This window comes from Mirounga angustirostris, unplaced genomic scaffold (assembly GCF_029215605.1).
Source record: "Mirounga angustirostris isolate CCGP_5_RB_7025 unplaced genomic scaffold, mMirAng1.0.hap1 SCAF_7, whole genome shotgun sequence".
Taxonomy (NCBI): Eukaryota; Metazoa; Chordata; class Mammalia; order Carnivora; family Phocidae; genus Mirounga; species Mirounga angustirostris.
The window spans coordinates 37,752,490-37,767,900 of record NW_026991715.1 but is presented as its reverse complement, the minus strand read 5'-3'; the positions used below and the strand labels follow the sequence as shown (position 1 = coordinate 37,767,900).

Genomic DNA, 15,411 nt, shown 5'->3' with positions numbered 1-15,411 from the left:
GAATGGAAAAGAGAATTGAAGAGTTTTTTAAGATATTGGTTCCTGGACTAACTAAAATCACTCACACAGCTATCATTGGAAAAAATCTAATGAGATTTCTCTAATGAGAAATGTAATGATTGCTAATGATCTTAAGGTTCTGCTGAGCCATCCTAGGATATAATTTTTATGACTCTATCAGCCAGCTAGTATCTTAAAGTCAACAAATGCATTAAAGATTTAAGCATTTTCTCCTCTCCATACAATAAAATAAACTCTGGTTTAATTTTCTGACACCCCAAGTTCCGATTAGGAGCTCCTTCTCGATTTTCATATCCATTTACTCTTCCCCATCACACTAGATTGAAATTGCCCATTTACTAGTCTAATCTCTCTCTAAACCATATGTTCCATGAAAGCATTGACCAATGCTTCTTGTTCACAGCTGAAACCCTTTAACTGCATGAAGTCTCTGGTGCATAGTAGGTGTTCAATAAATATTTCTGGAAGAATTATATGGGCCAACCATCGAAGAGATGTCTAGGAACCCAAATCACACAAAAGCAAAGGGCATAGCAAGGTCACAGTGCCTGGCATTTACTCACAAACCAGAAGGCAGAGAACAGAATTTTGTATAACTAACTTAGGCTAGACCTAAATCTGCCTGTTAATGAAGGCCATTCTCATGAACAGATGTCAAGATCTGTTAGAAAACAATATTACACATCACTACATGTTTTGTCTGTTTGGAAGGATGCAGATGAAAGAAGGTTTGAAGGGCCGGCAGTTTCCAATCAATGAAGACTGTGCACATTGTAAATCACTTCCTTAGCACATTGTGGAAAAGTACTAGAAAATCATTAGCATGAGGGCATTGTGAATCAGGATATCAATTCTTTGCATACAGTTAGGATATTTCCCATCTCAATTGGACAATCCTACCAAAACAAAGAGAAGTACTTTATATAAAATAGGTCCTCAGTAAGTGGGAAGCAATCAGATCTTTTCAAACAAATATTTTACATTACTGAGCATCCAAATGACTAAAAGAGGCCTTTATGATGTTGAAAGTATCACACATTATATCATCAGTCACTACTGGTCCATGCCACAAGAGTTTCTTATCCAGAAAAGCCAAGCAAAACTGCTCATTTTTTAAAAATGAAATCCAGGCAGGCGCCTGGGTGGCTCAGTTGGTTAAACGACTACCTTCAACTCAGGTCATGATCCCAGGGTCCTGGGATTGAGTCCCACATCAGGCTCCCTGCTCTGCGGGGAGCCTGCTTCTCCCTCTCCCACTCCCCCTGCTTGTGTTCCCTCTCTCGCTGTGTCTCTCTCTGTCAAATAAATAAATAAAATCTTAAAAAAAAAATGAAATCCAGGCTGTACTTTAAATATTTTTTAAAGATGTATTTATTTGAGAGAGAAAGAGAGAGTGCGAGCAGGGGGAGGAGTAGAGGGAGAAGGACAAGCAGACTCCGCACTGAGGGCAGAGCCAGACACTGGGCTTGATTCCAGAACCCTAAGATCATGATCTGAGCCAAAATCAAGAGTTGGACGCTCAACTGACTGAGCCACCCAGGTGCCCCTGCTCATTTTTTAATGCATGCTTTTCTTACACAAATAGAAATTAACACTTTTCTATCACAATGCAGCTCAGCAAAATTGTACAGATCCACACAGGTATCTATTTATTTATTTATATATATATATATATATTTTTTTTTTTTTAATTTGACAGAGAGAGACACAGCGAGAGAGGGAACACAAGCAGGGGGAGTGGGAGAGGGAGAAGCAGGCTTTCCCGCTGAGCAGGGAGCCTGATGTGGGGCTCGATCCCAGGAGCCTGGGATCATGACCTGAGCCAAAGGCAGACGCTTAACAACTGAGCCACCCAGGCGCCCCTAGGTATCTCTCTATTTAAAGAAAAAGAGATATTTCACCTCACTGGCTAAAAAGCAAATTAATGAGAACTGAATCCTATTTTCCTTTGCATTCCAGTGCACATTTGCAGGCGCATGCCCATAGGAAAGTTTTTCTACCTGACATAACTGAATGTTTATGCTGTAACACAATGAGCCATGACTCCCAACCAGGGCTTGATGTTCTTCGCATGGTGCACCAGCTCTACCTCTGCGATTAGGGGATTTGCAGAACTGCAACACTTCCCCAGGTCTCAAACCGCCCCATGGTTTTCACTGTACACTTCTGCCCCACTAACATCCATACACCCCTTGTCCGTATCCCAGTCCCTAGAACGTCTCTGCTGTTCCAGGGTCCCCTTTACAGGAAAGTCACCATTACCAGAGCCTACCTCCCCTTTTCTCTATTTAGTTGCGTAGTACTGTTGATCTGGACGGTCTATTGTCTAAAACACAATATACAACAGCCCTAAGGCATCTTAAGTGCTCCATCAAGTTATGTATAATGGGTCGCCTTCTATTTTCACCAATGTAATTAATAGACAGTCACATTGTATCAGAATAAAAGGTCAGTATAAATTGGGGTGGGAAAATGGTAAGAATTTTCTACTTTGGAATGTGGCTGATGAATGAAAGTGGAAAGTATCAATTTCTTCCCATGGGCAGCTTTTGAGCAGGTCACATGGCAACAGTCCCGAATTAGCACTCCAATTTCTTTTTAATGCCACACAGTGCAGCTACTCACAGTGTGGAGCAAAATGTCTTGTTTTCATTTTTGGAGCAATTTGAATGATCCTATTGTCAGTGGCATGTTCAATAACCATTTTCTGTCACCACGAAGGAGAATATTGTCTAGGTTGAGATTCATAAAAGGTTATTATAATTCTGCAGTGACGGAATATATAATTTAAGTTGTAGTCTTAAATTTCAGTTCTATCTCCTATTATCCTAGGTTCTGAAAAGCCACAAGTCGAAAACAAGGTGGAGGGAAAGGCACTATTAATGACATCCACAAAGGAATAGCCAAGGGGATGGAAAGAGCTAGAATTTGAAGCCTTTGGGGGTGTTTATGCATATTCAGATTCAAGTAAAACCCATGGCTTGAATTTCCTTTTTAAAAATACATTTGGGGGTGCCTGGGTGTCTCAGTTGGTTAAGTGTCCAACTCTTGATTTCGGCTCAGGTCATGATCTCAAGGTCCTGGGATCGAGCCCCGTGTTGGGCTCCGTGCTCAGCAGGGAATGTGCTTCAGGATTTTCCCTCTCCCTCTGCTGCTCCCCCACTGCTCGTGCACTCTCTCTCTCTCTCTTTCTCTCTCTCTCTAATAATTAAGAAAAATTTCTGGATGTGTATTTCTGGGCAAAGTGTCCACAGGGAGTATCAGAAAGTATCAGGTGGGTTATTTAAAGAAACCAACTCTGTCTCAGCCATCCTGGTAATCAGTAACACTTCACACCACTGACCGGGTGGGTGCCAGACACTGTCGTAAGCACTTTATATATAGCAACCCATTTGATTCTCATAGCAGCCGCATGAGGTAAGTACTCTTGTCCTCAGCTCCATTTTACAGGCGAGGAAAATGAGGCACAGAAGTAAAATAATTTGTCAATGATTCCAATAGCTAGGGATTCAAACTCAAGCAGTCTGGACCTCAAAACCCAGCCCTTCACTACCATGTTCTGCTGCCTCTGGTATTAAGGAGCAATCACTAACATTTGTGGGAAGGGAGGGAGGAGGAAATGGAATACTTTAGCAGGAGGAAAATTAAGACAACCTGATTGGGCTCAAAACATTCTCTGCATTCTGGTAGAGCTCTCTTCCTCCTGGAGCTACTTTCTCAATTTTGGAACACTTCTCTGAATCCTGAGTCCCTCCTGGGTTGTTCCTCAAACCCCGGTCGCACCCAGCTTTGATTTGCCCCTGCATGGATGAACCAACTAAAAGGAGACCACAGGGGATCCCGCTTCTGCAAAGTGTTTTTCTCAGTCCCCTTGAGCTCAAATGTCGGTGCAGGTGCTAAGAGCACAGAGTCTTTCAGTAAGATTTCCAATTTGTATGTAAAGTGCTTATCCCAGTGCCAAAGCACTCAATGGAAATTTGGAAAAGCTGTTATTATTATTTAAAGTGCCATCACTCCATCACTGCTCTCTTGTTCTTTTGTTAAGAGATAATGCAATAGTGTATGCAAGAGAGTGGCATCTATGACCATAACCGAACTCTGCAGTGGGCATTTCTTTCTCATTCTTCTGGACAATATTTACAGAGTACCTACATTTATTCCATGTACTGTGCCAGGTATTGTGATGAACATGACAGTTACAGTTCCTATCTTGACAGAGTTTACAAATAATGTAAAAGAGACAGCTAAATAACCAAGTATAATACAATATTTTTTGTGCCATGGTAAAGGAAAATAGAGTCCTCTGGGTCAAAGATAAGGTGTGCCTAGCCAGATACAGTGGGCTAGGAAAGGCTTCCCAGAAAAGGTAATCTCCAGATTGGAACCTGAAGATTTAGTTCATCAAAGCAGGTGGAAGTAGAGGTCCAGGCAGAGAACATCATACACAAAACCAAAGAAGCAAGTACATAACAGCATTCAGAAACTGAAAGAAATTGAATATAGCTGAGATTAAAAATGCAAAGGGCAGGATGGCAACAGAAGATTCTGGGGAAGGAAAGAGAGGTCATCTCATGAGGGGCTGTGATTCCTGGTTAAGGCGTTTGCCTTTAACTCTATGAGCAGTTTTAAGGCAATGAAGAACTTTAAGCAGGAATGACATGGTCAAGCTCACATTTTAGAAATCTCACCATTTTTTTTTTTTTTCTTGCAACAGGGAGAACAGATTCAAAGGGGATGATAACACTGAATTTTGAACAGGGAGGACAAATTAAGTTTCTTTGCAGTAGTCTAGAAAAGTTTTGGGAGAGGTCATCAAGAGGATACGGCCACTGGTTGACCCATGAGTTGGACCGAGGCAAACCGGAGGCCCCTCCTCATCCCTTCCCCTATCTTTGGAATGTGATTTCCACTTGCCTTCCCTGCTCCCAGAAGCTACTCCAAGGACACAGCCTTGAGATAGAGATAAGGTGTTAAGAGCATCTGGATAGTTTATGTCACTGAACCCCATTAAGGCCTCTATATAGACTTTTAAGATATGGCAGATGGATGCAGAAATCTATTGGTTTTGTGGCTGCCTAAGACAAGCCTTATAAGTGAATTCTCTTGCTTATTAAGCCTGCAACCTACCAATCTAGAGAGCCCTGCCTCTTCCTTCAATCTCTTCCTGCCCTCTGCATACAGAGCTGGTTTCAGATTTCACTCGGGATGCTCCCAGGGTTTCAAAGCAACAAAAAGCAGTGCTGGTGGTCTGGGCCAGGCTGGCATCAGTGGTGATGGAAAGAAATGGATGGACTTGAGAGAGATGAAGAAGAACTGGTAGGATTTGTCATAGGTTGGGAAGAAGGAAGAGTCAGGAATGCCACCTAGGTTCCATTCTTCCCTGGGGAAATGAGTGACTGATGATGCCAATTATTGTGAGAAAGAGCACAAGAAGACAGGAGGTTTAGGGAATACAGATGATGAGTTCAGTCGTTGGAGTGAAGCACAGTTGAAAGAATCCCAGAATATAAAATTTGAATAGCCAGGAGGGAAACTTCCCCACCCCAAATGATTCTTCTTCCCAGTCTACAGGACCCGCTGCACATCTTGGTAGGCTCACTGCACCCATGATGTTGGCCCATTTTAATGATAAGAATAGCAAGGGAGTGGCATCTGGGTGGCATACTCAGTTAAGCATCCAGATCTTGACTATGGCTCAGGTCCTGATCCTAGGGTCATGAGATCAAGCCCCGCATTGGGCACCATGCTCCACGCAGAGCCTGCTTAAGACTCTCTCTCCCTCTTCTTCACCGCCCTCCCATTCTCTCAAATACATAAATAAATCTTTAAAAAAGAACAGCAAGGGAATAATAGATAGTTTTTGAATGACTGGAAAGAAAAATAGTGGTTTCTTATTGCCTTCCAAAGCAAATTAAAAGTTAAAAATGGATTTGCCTTGGGTGAACTAGATAAAGGGGATTAAGAGTACCCTTATCATGATGATCCCTGAGTAATGTAATTGTTGAATCATTATTTTGTAAACTTGAAACTAATATAATACTCTATGTTTATTATGCTTCAATAATGTAAAAAATGGACTTGCCATCACTTATAAAGATTTCTTGCCAGAAATACTGAACATGAGTCCCATCGAGTCTCTAGAATCTAGAATCAAGATCTAACAAATTCACAAATATAGGGTTCAGGAAAAAAATGTTTTAATGACATCACAAAGATCATAGAGATGGATCAGTAAAACCCAGAAAGCTGAATATTGAACATGGCAAACAATTTGGTTTCTTCAAACAAATAAATTGATTTAAAAAAAGGAAGGAAGGGAGGGAGGAAGAAAGAGAAAAAGAGAAAGAAAGATAAAGAGGAAAGGAGGGAGGGAAGGAGAGATTAAAAGAGATTTAAGATATACATTTTGCCACTTGGTTGCATATGGGATAAATGCAATATTTTTTTTAATTTTGAATGAAAAAAGAAGCAGGAATCAAAGATAATGGATAGACCTTATTTGAATCTTGATTTAATAAGCCAACTTTAAGAAAATACTGTAACAAAATCAAAAGTTTTAACATCAATTAGATATTAGATGATCCTAAAGAATTACTAATTTTATATGTGATAATGGTATTGTGTTATATTTTATTTTAATTTGTTTTATTTTAGAAACATACAGTACTGTATCTGTGGATGAATGAAATGATTGATGTCTGAAATTTGCTTCAAAATAATGTGCAGACAGAAGGGAGAGTAGGTAGGAATATATATAAAACAAGATTGCTCTTGTAATGTTAATTGTAATTATTGGAACTGGGTGTCTACATTTGGATGCATTTGAAAATTTCTGTATGAAGTTTTTTCACTGACTTGCCAAGAAATGCACTATTTGAGGAAAGCTATAGCAAAAAACAAAGAAAAAGAGCAATAGTCAGTTATGACACAGAAACTGAGCATCCATGTATCCATTTCTGAAGAACTTTCTTCTATATGTTGGATGTACACTTCCCCTGTGCACAGTCACTCCTCACCATTGTTCATGCTTGGAGGGCTTCCAAATGGAGCTTTTTGGCATATTCTCAGCTCTTTCCTTTTCTAATTTCTTTGATAAGACCTAAACCTCATTAGGCTTCCAGGGACATTTGGTCTTCTCTTCCTAGTTGTATATATATTTTTTAACATATTGAGGCACTTAAGGGCAATCTCAGAGACCTCCTCCCCATTCTGCCCACATACTGACACTTCTCTTGCTGCTAAATTCAAGACCTAGGAAGAAAGTACATGAATCATACAAGGGACTTGGCTCAGGTAACAACATATCTTGTTTGGCATGAAAGTGAAAATACTGTAATAAAATATTTCACTAGCATGCTTATATCACTCTTATATTGAGCCCCATACTCAAAGCACAGCACCTTAAAGAGATTAAAAAAAATTATAACCATACACCTGCCCTTTGTCATTTCATATCTGCCCAAGCATGGGTCCAGTTCAACCTCATGATGAAGCCTTATATTTAAATTGTGCTACATTTTTAAATTATATATTAAGAAGCCTTATGTCTTCAGAACACTCTTTTTGGGATACTAAGTCACCTGATCTACAACTATCAAAAGGTTTCTTATGTACCAAACCCCCTGAAAAAAGTACACCATGCCTTGAAAGTATTCTAAATATACGGCAGAAGAGAATTTTTACTGACAATGGAGAGAAAGAACAGGAAGCAGAAATGACTAAAACAGGACTAAAAAGTCTCTAAGGTGAAGAGGACAGAAAAACAACACAGAAAGGAGATGTAGGTGGTGGTAAAAACCAAACCTTCACCATTTTCACTACATTGCTCTGCTACGTCATTTTGAACGTACCAACATCATACTCTATGAGCAATAAAAATAGAAGTTATCATTGGTATCTTTCAAATAAACAGTAGAAAAAGAGCTAGAATCATTTCAGGATGGCTGCATTTCTACCTGTTAAGAACATACCCTCTTACTGAAGTTTCCAAAGTCATTGTTGGGTAGGTTAATCACAGCAGTCACAGCTGTGTATCTCTTCCCAAAACAAAGTCATGCAGTTGAATTCTGAGAATTCATTTTCTGATTGACTTATTTCCAACCCCCCATCTCATTCAACAGCCCTGAGGTACTGTGTACCATGAAAATTTTAAAAAGGAAACCTCATTCCAAGTGGAATCCAGATCCCAGAAAGGGAAACTCTCACACCCTACCACCTGTCATCAATTGCAGACCCAACAGGAAGAGATAGACCTTGCAAGTCCATTCCACTTTACTGCCCCACAGGAGGAAGAAAGTTTGTCTACTTCCCTGGCAACAGCCCAGCCAATAAGAGACCATCTCAACTGAGCCAGTGAAAAGCCAGTATACTGCAAACTCCCAGTTTACTCCAATGGGCTTTTTGTTTATAACAGCCCTGCTCAATGCCTCCCTCCCCATAAAAGAGAATTTCTCTCCTTTGTTCTTTGTCTTGTCTATGGCTTTGCTTTAACTTGCTTATCCTGAATTGCAATTTTCTACTATTCCCAAATAAACCCATTTTTGCTGGTAAAATAACTAGCAGCTTAATTTTTAAGGTTAACAGTACATAAAACAATTTAGAGAGTTTTGTGGAAACAATCTTTAAATTTAAGGAAATGAAGTAAAGAGAAGATTAAAATGCACTGACAAGCAGCAATTTGTTGAAGACGCAATGAGTTGGTGTCTCTACTATAATTCACAGAACTCAGAGTGTGTGTTTTTGGAGTATGCGTCCTATGAATTAAACTCCCTACTTGTCATGTTGTCGCAGTAAAATTAGAGGCAAATTCCTTTGAATTTGAGTGTTTCAGGCATTTGTCTGAAGTAACTCACTAATGGGTAGGATTTTAAAAATGTGTATAGTTCTCTCCAACCAAGAACAATCTTCTCACTCTCGGGCATTGGAAGATGGCTCTAAATAGCAGGTTCATTTATTTCTATCACCTGTGATTTTGCTCCTAAGTGGTATGAATAGCCTGGTATCTGGTTCAAAATCAGGACTTCTCTTATCCAGATCACTCAGCTCCCATTACATTTACAGGTGAGTCAAGAAGGCATTCTCTGATGTTTGTGATACTGCCTTCTATGTAATGCTTGAAGAGAAAAGAGAGGTAATTATTTAGCTAGTGGGGTGGTAGAGAAGAAAAGGTATCTTCTCATTGTTTTAAATTTAAACAAAGGACATATCTAAAATGCTTTGTGAGGCACTCCTAGACAGATAATTTTTTTTAAGATTTATTTATTTACTTGAGAGAGAGAGTGGGGGAAGGGGCAGAGGGAGAGAATATCCAAGCAGACTGCTGCTGAGTGTAGACCCTGACATGGGGCTCGCTCGATCCCATGACCCACGAGAGCGAGACCTGAGCTGAAACCAAGAGTCAGATGCTTAACCGACTGAGCCACCCAGGCACCACTAGATATTTCTTTTCTTTTTCTTTTTTTCTTTTTTTTAGAGATTTCTTTTCTATGTTCCTACATCAATCATTTTCCTGGTTGCTGATAAGTGAATCATAATCCATAGCATCTCACATATCATATTATGGTAAGCAATGTAGACAAACACATTTCTTATCACCCTCTTAAACACATACAAACACCTGTTGACTTTAACTCTTCACAGTTCTACATTAACTAAACAGTCTATATGATGTTGACCATCAATTCTAGGTCCACATTAAGATTAAATGAGGCAAGAATCTAACCTATTAATGAATGACAGGGAGATTTTGGTCTTTCAATTTCCCTTTGGAGAACTTGGAAGAAAATGAGGCAAATGGAAAGAAGGGGGTCTCTCCCCATGACTGTCAACCACCTTATGCAATGTATTCATTTTTCATTATTCATTTTTTACTGTGATATGGATCCAGGCAAAATGACTTTGTATTATCCCCAGATTAGAAGAGTCTGATTGCTTGGAGTAAATTCCTTGGATCTAAGGAGTTTGTATGTACAATATAATTTTTTCAACCAAGGAGGAAGTTGAGTTTCTCTGTGAAGAGCATCTTTTTTTGTTTGCTGGTTAGCTGGTTGGATGGTTATTTTTTGTTTTTTATTTTTTGTTTTTTGATTTTTTAATTTAAGGATGTAGAGATGCTCCTGGGGACTCATGCCGCCCATTCCAATCTCGCAGGTGGTGGTTCCAAGTGTTCTGCTCACACAGTGCACACCGGGGCTCCATGCTGGGCAGCACAAGGCAGGGCTGGGCAGGGCTAGTGCTGGATGAAGAGCATCTTTGCAGAGTCAACTCCCTGCTTTAGAGCACCTCCCATAGTTTCAGCCCATTAACCCGAGCACAACAGCTTGATGAATTAATGCTTATATAGGCACAGTTGGCAGCTTCTAATTAAATAATTATGGTTAAACGTCTGCACAGAAGCTGTTATGCACCCTAGAAAGCCAGCTGTCAGTTTTATTGGTCCTAAGACAGAGGAAGAGTTAATACTTAGCTCTGAATGTTAGGTACAAAGGGAAGTATATCACATAAAATATATATGCTGTGCAATATGAAGTTGCATTGTGTTTGTGCTAGCCTGTCCATGAGTGATGGAGAGCAAACTGCTCCTCAGCAACCTCTCAGCAACCCAACAAAGAAGGAAGCAATTATATGATCAGCAGAGCAGAACCTGTTCAGAGCAATATAAAGAGGACATAGTGTTAGACGGATGAGTCTTTAATGAACACACAAATATCACTGAGCTAGCAGGGAAATACATGTCAGATTCTGGGTCTCATTTAGATGAGCAAGTGATAGAAATCTAATGTGGTCCTTTTGGGGGGCAGGGGTCATGTTGGTATGTTTTCATTTATTTGCCTAAAGCTTCTCAAGGTGCTATTTTATTAGAAATTGGAGAACAAGGTAAATATCACAAAACTAGATTTGAACTCTTTCTAAGATACATTTTTCCAAAAGAGTTAGGAACAGATATTTTTTCTACAGAATTACAGATAATGTCAGATTCCTTCACAGAAGGCTAAAAAGCTAAAGTCTTATCTCTACACCCGAAGAAAGAAAGCAGTATCTGGTGACTAAGCTCCAGCATCGAGGAAGATATAGATTATAGATAAAGGCCATCGATAGGGTTGTTGGACCAAATAATGCTTGTTATTACACATCAGTATGTTGCTGAACTGATAGCTGGCTTCATTTTCCTCTGCAGGCTGTCCTTTCCACACAATCCGTGGGTCCTCACTTCTAAAAATCTAATGGGTGATACCCCAGCACAGAACAACTCAGCTTGCCACTGGCCTCTTTACCACTGTTTCCAGCACCATCTCCACATGAAGAAACACAACCGTAGGCAAAAATCAGTCCCAGAAATTCAGTTGTCCCTTTATGTTTAAAAAAAAAAAAACTTAGACATTTTAATCCCCAAATTTATGGATTTGCCTTAGAATGAGAGGAAACTGAATGCTAACATGGAAACATTTCTTACGGAATTCACTTTACCCAACTCCCAGGTCCTGTTGAAAATCCACTGTTAAACCAAGCACTAAACTTTACAGACTGATTTACTGTTCTCCCTGCAGAGATCAATGGCTTATGGTTTATTTAGAACGATGCCATTTCATAAAACAAAGCAATCTGTAGCATAAATCGTCATGTAAGCCAATGGACTGACCTCTAAGAAACGCTTACTTAAAAAGCTCCAGAACAACTGTTTCCATGCCTTTTTTCCCCTTTGATTTCCTTTTATGTCAGTAATTCCATCACCTCAGGTGTCTGAAGATACCTGCTTGTGACTGACAGTTCTCAAAGATCTAGTTCCTTCTGGATGGCTCTTACATGAAGTTCAGTTTAATTAAGTCTGCAGTGCAACTCAAGTCTCTGTACAAAATGCTAAAGAATCAAACAGCAGACCTGTAAAGGCTATAAAAGCGAATCTCAGACGTGGTAGGGGAGCCCGGGGGTCTTTTGTCAGCCTATGCTGCCGTCTACCTAGTGCCGTCTACCTTTCCGAGACCACATCCTTCTGCCCAACGGCCATTTGTGTTCTCAGAGCCCCTGATGAAAGCAAGTCTCCAGCAACTGGCTTAACAGGTCCCAAAGTTCACATCAAAGAATGGGGTGGCTGGGTGATAGACATCGGGGAGGGTATGTGCTATGGTGAGCGCTAATGAAGGGGGGCGGAAATCGGAGGGGGAGACGAACCATGAGAGACTATGGACTCCGAAAAACAAACTGAGGGTTTTAGAGGGGAGGGGGGTGGGGGGATGGGTGAGCCCAGTGATGGGTATTAAGGAGGGCACGTACTGCATGGAGCACTGGGTGTTACACGAAAACAATGAATCATGGAACACTACATTAAAAAATTAATTAAAAAATAAAAAAATAAAGAATGGACAGCACCATCTCATCCGCTCAGAGTCTGCTAACCTCCCATGGATCAACAGCCAAGTTCCAGCCATCGTCTTCTCCTCACAATCCCATATCTGGCAAACAGACATACATGTCTGCCTCCAATCCCCAAATTACCTAAACCAATATCATTTGCATAGACCTTTGAATATTCTCTGATGTTACTGATAAAACAGATAAAGGTGCCTTAGATAAGATGTGAGACCTGATTTAGAACCTCTAATACTTTAGTTATACCTCAGGAGTTTAAAAAAATCCCAAATGGTATTCCTTAGACACTGACTGAACATGCAGACCATAAACAACTGTAAAGAGAATTGATACAGATGAAAAATCGAAAGAACCCTTTGTACTTACGGTAGAAGACATATTCAGTGTAGCTTGACCAGATCTTGTCATCTGTATACTGGTTGACAAAAGATGCTGTCACTGAGGAGTTACAGGCCACCATGTGGAATCCACACTCTGACAACATATCAAAAGCCCTTTCCAGATGCTTGAATTTGAGATAAAATCTGGAGGTGTATCTTTCTGGGGCTCGGTCAGGGTCTCTGCTCTCATTCAAAGTTTCTCCAAAGACCTCTTTTGCCAAGGAAATCCTTCCACAAACCAAAATCCGGGGAACTCTCCGAAACTTGGCATCTGCCTGCCCTTCTCTGCCCATAGTGCAGGACCCCCTGTAGCCCACTGTAATGAAGCCCCATTTGCGGTCCGCAGGGAGCACTGAGGAAGGAGGGCAGATTCTCGTGTCGCTTCCTTGAGAGGCATCTTCAAAGTCACTGTGGCAGAATTCGTCCGGGCTTTGCTTGATTTCATCAGGGGTCAGGAGTTTGACCAAGTCTGGGAGCTGGAAGTACTCAGCTTCCCTTTTCAGTCTTCCCCTTTCTGGAAAGTGATCAGGCAGGACCACCTGCCTGTCCCTGAGATAGTCCAGAATATAACGGAACAAGAATCCATCTCTGTCAATGAAAAACCTTCCTTTGGAGTCCTTGGCTAGATCGTTAGCCGTGTCTCTCTTTGGGGAAAACATTTTCCACAGGAGGGAATGAGGGATGCTTATTAATGTGGAATGGCGGGTGAAATAAACTTGACCCCCGACATTCAGCTCCACGACCTCAGGGAAAGAGTTGGGAACTGCAGCCCCCTGTTCTCGAGGATAATAACGACTACAGTTTCCACTTAAAGCCATTGTCCCTTTCTTCTTGCTCTTCTCCTATTTTGATTTGAAGGTGAAATCCAGTGGAGTCACAGCCTTATCCTTTGCATCAACTTATCAAAGAGGGAGAAGGATGCTAACTTGTTAAAAACGACCTTCTCTTACCCCAGTTTTTTTTCCCCCAAGGAAGCAAAATTTAGAAGAGTCCACAGGTGAAGTGATGCTGCAAAAGTAGTTTAAACCCTGGCTGGTGGTGAGCTATTACTTCATAGAATATAACCAACTCATCTCCATCCGATCTGCCCCAAGCTCAGTAGGCAAGGCAGGCCAAGTCCCCAGTTACTCAGAGGTCTGTCTGAAGGAAAAGAGAGAAAATTATTTCCTCAAACCCAGCATGAGTCAGAAAAAGAGACACCACTGGAGAGAGGGGAGGGAGGGAGGGGGGGAAGTAGGGAGGAAGGGAGGGAGGGAGAGATTATTTTACATAAGCAGCCCTGGAACTACTGATTTCAGCCATTCTTCAGCTAAATTGTAGCTTCTCTCAAGCTATTTTGTGTCTACATGTTTATCCATACGCCTCTGTCTCCAGCAATTAGTATTAAAAATATTTCTATTGGTATTTCTGCTTTAAAAAGGAATATATGATTTTCAACTTTTAAAAGGGGATTTTTTTTTTTTCTCCAAGCTGGGCAGGAAAAGCAATAAGTCTCAGAACTTACCTTAGTGAGTGCTGGAAACCCAGTTCCTGTGAAGAAATACCCATTTGCAAAGGAATCAGAATCCACAGCCAGAGTCGAGCTTGTCAAATCCCAAAGAGGTAAAGGACAGAGGTATCAATGAAAAGTGCCAGAGAGATGTGCTCTTGGAAAATAATTTTATATAGATATATGTAAATATTTATATAAATGTGTTATTTGTATGTATGTATATAGGTATGTATTCACTCCCAATGTCAAGTTGAAACAAGTCACAGAAAAGTTAAAGCGTAATGAGAGGTGGCTGGGTTGAAGAAGCAAGGCAGAGAAAAATATCCAACCAAAGCCTCTCCAGTAAAAAGGGGAAGGAAAAAACAAAACAAAACAAAAAAACCCCTCAAACCTTTAGAAAGAATCCTTAAAACAGAAGAGAGTTGGAAGAGGTACTGGGACTGAGAAGCTTTTCAGAAAGCCCAGGAGCAGAAAGCAAGCCAGACAGATGTGCCCTGCTGGGGTCCCAGGTAGCCACCCCACCTGCCGGCAAGGGCAAACGGACTGCCATGTTCCCATGCAGGTGGGAGCCGCTGGGAGCCCGGCCGCCGCAGCGCAGAGAGGCCGCGGGGGGCTCGGGCTCGGGCTTCTCCGGCGGGCGGCGGAGCTGGGTGGTTCCACAGTTCCCGGTGCAGTTCGGATGCTGTTGTTTCAGCAGTGCAGGCAAGATAGCATCCAGGGAAACGACTATTACATCATCTTAAAGGAAAATGGCTGGGAGAAAGCGGAGGCAGCTCCGAGCCACGTCGTCCTCGGTGACAGGTCGCCAGGACTGCCCGGGGACGCGGCGCCCCGGCCGTGGCACGCGACTGCCCGGCTCCGGGCTTGGGGCGGGGACGCGGCGCCGCGCAGCCACTTCCCGCCGCGTCCTGCCCGCGAGTCTGGAGTTGGCCGCGGCCTTCGCCTTGCCTTTTCTTCCTGCTTCCTGCCTTTTACACCTCCACCAACGCCACCCTTCCCCAGAAATAACCCCCCACCCCAGCGGTGACAGAAACACAAGTGCTTTCGCATTTGAAAGATCTACAAACAAACCCTTTGCACAGGCACTGAATTTCTGCTGAAGGGCAGATTTCGCCTCCATATAGGCTTTTTTAAGAAAGCAGAAGAAAGCAC

At 41.6% G+C, this 15,411-nt stretch overlaps 1 protein-coding gene across 1 annotated transcript in view; it reads right to left on the bottom strand.

Moving 5' to 3' along the window:
• Nucleotides 1-15,176, bottom strand: part of KCTD16 (potassium channel tetramerization domain containing 16) — a 260,099-nt gene extending 244,923 nt beyond the window's left edge. The window contains exons 1-2 of the mRNA XM_045894646.2: nt 14,272-15,176; nt 12,754-13,907 (exon numbers count right to left, since the gene is read on the bottom strand). Of these exons, the coding sequence (XP_045750602.1) occupies nt 12,754-13,585 (832 nt within the window). The 5' untranslated portion in view covers nt 13,586-13,907; nt 14,272-15,176. The remainder of the gene's footprint in view (nt 1-12,753; nt 13,908-14,271) is intronic.
• Between the last annotated feature and the right edge of the window lie 235 nt (nt 15,177-15,411).